The 4,048-nt window shown below is 32.3% G+C and overlaps 1 protein-coding gene across 1 annotated transcript; it reads left to right on the forward strand.

The window, feature by feature from the left end:
- The first annotated feature begins 1,529 nt into the window (after positions 1-1,529).
- LOC107920604 (uncharacterized membrane protein At4g09580) lies at positions 1,530-4,048 on the forward strand. Its single transcript, XM_016850398.2, has 4 exons — positions 1,530-2,019; positions 2,933-3,203; positions 3,283-3,453; positions 3,560-4,048. Exons 1-4 carry the CDS (start codon positions 1,832-1,834, stop codon positions 3,683-3,685), a joined length of 756 nt encoding a protein of 251 aa, XP_016705887.2. The 5' UTR covers positions 1,530-1,831; the 3' UTR covers positions 3,686-4,048.

Here is a 4,048-nt window from a genome sequence, read left to right on the forward strand (position 1 = left end):
AAACATTTTAAAGAAATTTTAGACGGACAAAGCACATTCATTAACTACTTCAATGATAGTAAATGGTGAAGAGTTCATTGATCGTGAAGTATCTTGTCCTTTCATCTTTGTGAAAATGATAGTAAGATCACATTCATTAATGTATCTTTCAACTAACAAATGACCTAATATAGCATTTGTTGAAGTTTTGTTAGTAAGGTTTAGCTCCTTTCTAACACGCAGACATTTGAATGAAATTAAGCATATATTTAAATATATTAGAGGAACAATTGGTATGGTGTTATTTTACTTAAATGGCTCGTAATCTCAATTAGTTAGTTATATTGATGTTGGATTTTTATTAGATCCACATAAAAGATGACCTCAAACGAAATATTTATTTATGTGTGAAGATATCATAGCATTAAACAAAATAAACATTAAATGCGGTCTCTTCAAATCATGTAGATTAATTGCAAGTATGAGACTATTCGAGAGTGTATTTAGTTAAGGCTAATGACCCAACATATCTAAAAAATATGTAACTTACATCTATAGGAAAAGACATAAATTATCTTATACGAAGATAATACAACAAATATAGCTCAATTTAAAGGAGGATACGTCAAAGGAGATTAAACAAATCATATTTGACAAGAATTATTTTTCACACATGATCTTAAGAAAATATAAAACTTCAACAAATTTATTTTACTGATAATTTAGTAAATCTATTAGCCAAGAAATTTTCAATTACAGATATAAAAAATTAAAATGCATTAACTCAAAAATGTTGTTTCAAAGCATGTTGTACTATTTTATTTTAATTAATGTTTTATCTCTTAAGATTGTTTTTTTACCCAGACAATTTAAAATGGGAAATTATGTATTCTTTTTTCTTTCATTAAATATTTATTTCACAATATTTTTATTAATAAAAATATTAATAATTTTTTTAAGACTTCCCTGACCTCCTGTTCCATTTAGAAGATAGCACACCTCAAATTATGAGAAAGAAAAGAATATAAAGTACTCATTTATTTGTAGAATACAAAAAGTGTTGTTAATATGTTGTTTTGTTTGATTATTTTATAATATACATTATTTTCATTTTAATTTAATAATTAGATTTTTTTATATATTTTTATTAGTTAAGTTGATGTCACATTAATAGAAATACATAATTAATAATTAAAGTTTTTAAATAAGTGATTTAATCCTTTTTCTTTTTACTAATTAATATTTTATAACACCCTTTAAATTTAATATTTTCATTAACATATGACAAAAATCATATAACATATTCATCTAGTATCTAATGCATTCATAGTCCTATATAAAACAATCTTTTTTCCCAAAATCTATTATTTAATTTAATATAATATATAAACTTATGTTTTGTTTATTTTTTGAAACATTCATTAAAAGAAAGAGTGTAAAAAATTCGAAGTGACAAGAATACTAAATATACAAAAATAAAAAATAAATAAAGGGATAACTACCAACGACGCTGGTTTTTAGACTCCTCGAAAAAAGAAATATACTATATATATATATATTTTTGTATTTTAGTTGGTTTTTTTCGTAACGCTTGTTTGGGATTTAAGGCCCTTCCCGGGGAATATTCTTCCTCCCCTTCTTGGACACTTTGAATTAAAGAAGATACGGGAGGGGATAGAGAGGGGAAGGAAGGAAGGAGAAGTAGTGTCCCAAAAGGCATTTTAAATCTCTCCCTATTTACAATTTTGTTGGTTTTTGTTTCTTTCGTTTCTCTCTGTTTTCTTTTTCTTCTTCAAGGGGGAAAGCTGAAGAAAACAGAGAAAGGAAGGGAATCTGAAACCAAAAGTGAGCAATGGAAGGGAGAGAAGAGATAAAGGGATCCAAACCCAGTTTTCCTTTGACCTTTTGGGAGGTCGCAGTGGCTTCAACGATGGTGATTGGGATCTTTTTGGGGCTTGTAGGCGTTTATTTAACCATGCCCGCTTCTGATTACAGCTTCCTCAAATTACCCAGGAACCTTGAAGATCTTCAGATCCTGAGGTGTGTCCTTTTGGATTCTGTCTCTAATTCGTTGTTTTGAGATTGCATGCAGTCTACCCAGTCAATTTTCATGTCCATATTATCTTTGATTCTTATATGTTATATTTCCTCTGTAATTTTAACAAGTTACGGGATCGGTCTTGCTTGAAGTCAGCGGAGCTTGTTTTTGCTCTTGTTATAATGAATTTGTGGCAATAATGAGCGGATTTATTTGGTGGAAATGAAAGATATTGTCATTTTGGACTAATTGTGTACTTTGTCTGCTTATCAATACAAATGAGATCATGTTTAAGAGTTGTTTAGAAAATGAGCCCCATTTTATTCTCCAAAAAAAGATAAACCCTGAGATCTAAAGAAGCTAGGAAGGTGAGGATTGATAAACTAATGACTGAATTATATATACAGAAGGGCATGGTTGAGACATTGAAAAAGGATTGTGCTTTGTTACATTGGCAAGAATTGTTCAAAATATAACATTTATTGTCAAGTCCTTAGTAACTAGGAATGACCTAGAATGGAAATATTTATTATAGTCTAAAAGAATCAGATTAGATGTTGCTTTGATTGCCCTTGAGATGCCTGTATACAGTATGGAGCTGTAATTGGTGATTCTGATCAAGTTAGATACAAATTTTGCGGGGACAACTTGTATGCCTCGTCTCCCCTTCTCTTTAGTTCTAGAAAAAGGTTTTAGATGTTCCTTTTAGCATATATTATATTTCCTGTTGGCGAAAAGTGCGTTTGTTTGAAGGAGACAGACAATGAACTAGCATGCAGTGATCCTTTATCAAATAAGTTTCCTTATCATTCTTTGACTTGATAATATCTGTGTTATATCTAATTCAAGCCTCCGAGGTGGCTTTTGCTTTCCTTTGCTTTATATTGATAGTTTTCTGTATGATTTATCATGCAGAGATAACCTTGAATCCTACACAAGTGACTACACCGTACAAGTGTTGGTGGGGTATTGTGCAGTCTATATTTTCATGCAAACTTTCATGATTCCAGGAACTGTTTTCATGTCATTGCTTGCTGGATCATTGTTTGGAGTCTTCAAAGGTGTAGTTCTTGTTGTGTCCACTGCCACTGCTGGTGCTTCTTCTTGCTACTTCCTGTCAAAATTGATTGGGCGGCCCCTCGTCTTTTCCCTTTGGCCTGACAAATTGAGCTTCTTCCAAGCCCAGGTGATTTTCAATTCCTTATGGAAAAACGTTGCTTTTGTTGAGCTAAAAAGTGGAATAAGTTATAACTTTATGCATGCAGGTGGCTCAAAGAAGGGAGAGACTGTTTAATTATATGCTTTTCCTAAGGCTTACTCCAACTTTGCCAAATACATTCATTAACGTTGCTTCACCTATTGTCGATGTGCCTTACCATATTTTCTTCATGGCAACTTTTATCGGACTCATCCCTGCTGCTTACATAACTGTCAGGGTATTAAGCTATCCTATTCTCTCTTAAGTTTGATACGAAAATGGAAACCTCTTAAATGGCACTCTTGATGCTTTAATAATGCCCTGCTTGTCTGTTTCTTGTACAGGCTGGAATAGCTCTCAGTGAGTTACAATCGCTAGGGGATCTTTACGACTTCAACTCAATTGCTACTCTTTTCCTCATAGGGGTTGTCTCCGTCACACCTACGCTCATGAGCAAGACGAAACAATAGCGTTCGATTGGCTGAACTTGGTTGTAAATGGATTTCAATTTCGTGATAGCCATTCGGGTCGCTACAACCTTCTGTAAAGGCAAGCATCAAATAAATGAACGTGCTGCTACTGTTTCTATGGTTAATGGAATGCAGGACTGCTCCTGCTGATATTGAAGATGATGATCTGGGATGGTGTTAAGTCTTGAAGTTGTTTGCCATGCTTTAACAAATCTCAGGTTAAGTCTTCATCGACAAGAATAGCCTTCAGACTCTGTATTATATTCGTTTTTATTAGTTCATTTTCTTATCTCATTATTAAGTTTGATTGCTCATTTCTAGCAAAGAAATATGAAATAAAATCATGGGATGAAAGTTAATTTA

The sequence above is a fragment of the Gossypium hirsutum genome, chromosome A08 (genome assembly GCF_007990345.1).
Source record: "Gossypium hirsutum isolate 1008001.06 chromosome A08, Gossypium_hirsutum_v2.1, whole genome shotgun sequence".
In the NCBI taxonomy this organism is placed as follows: Eukaryota; Viridiplantae; Streptophyta; class Magnoliopsida; order Malvales; family Malvaceae; genus Gossypium; species Gossypium hirsutum.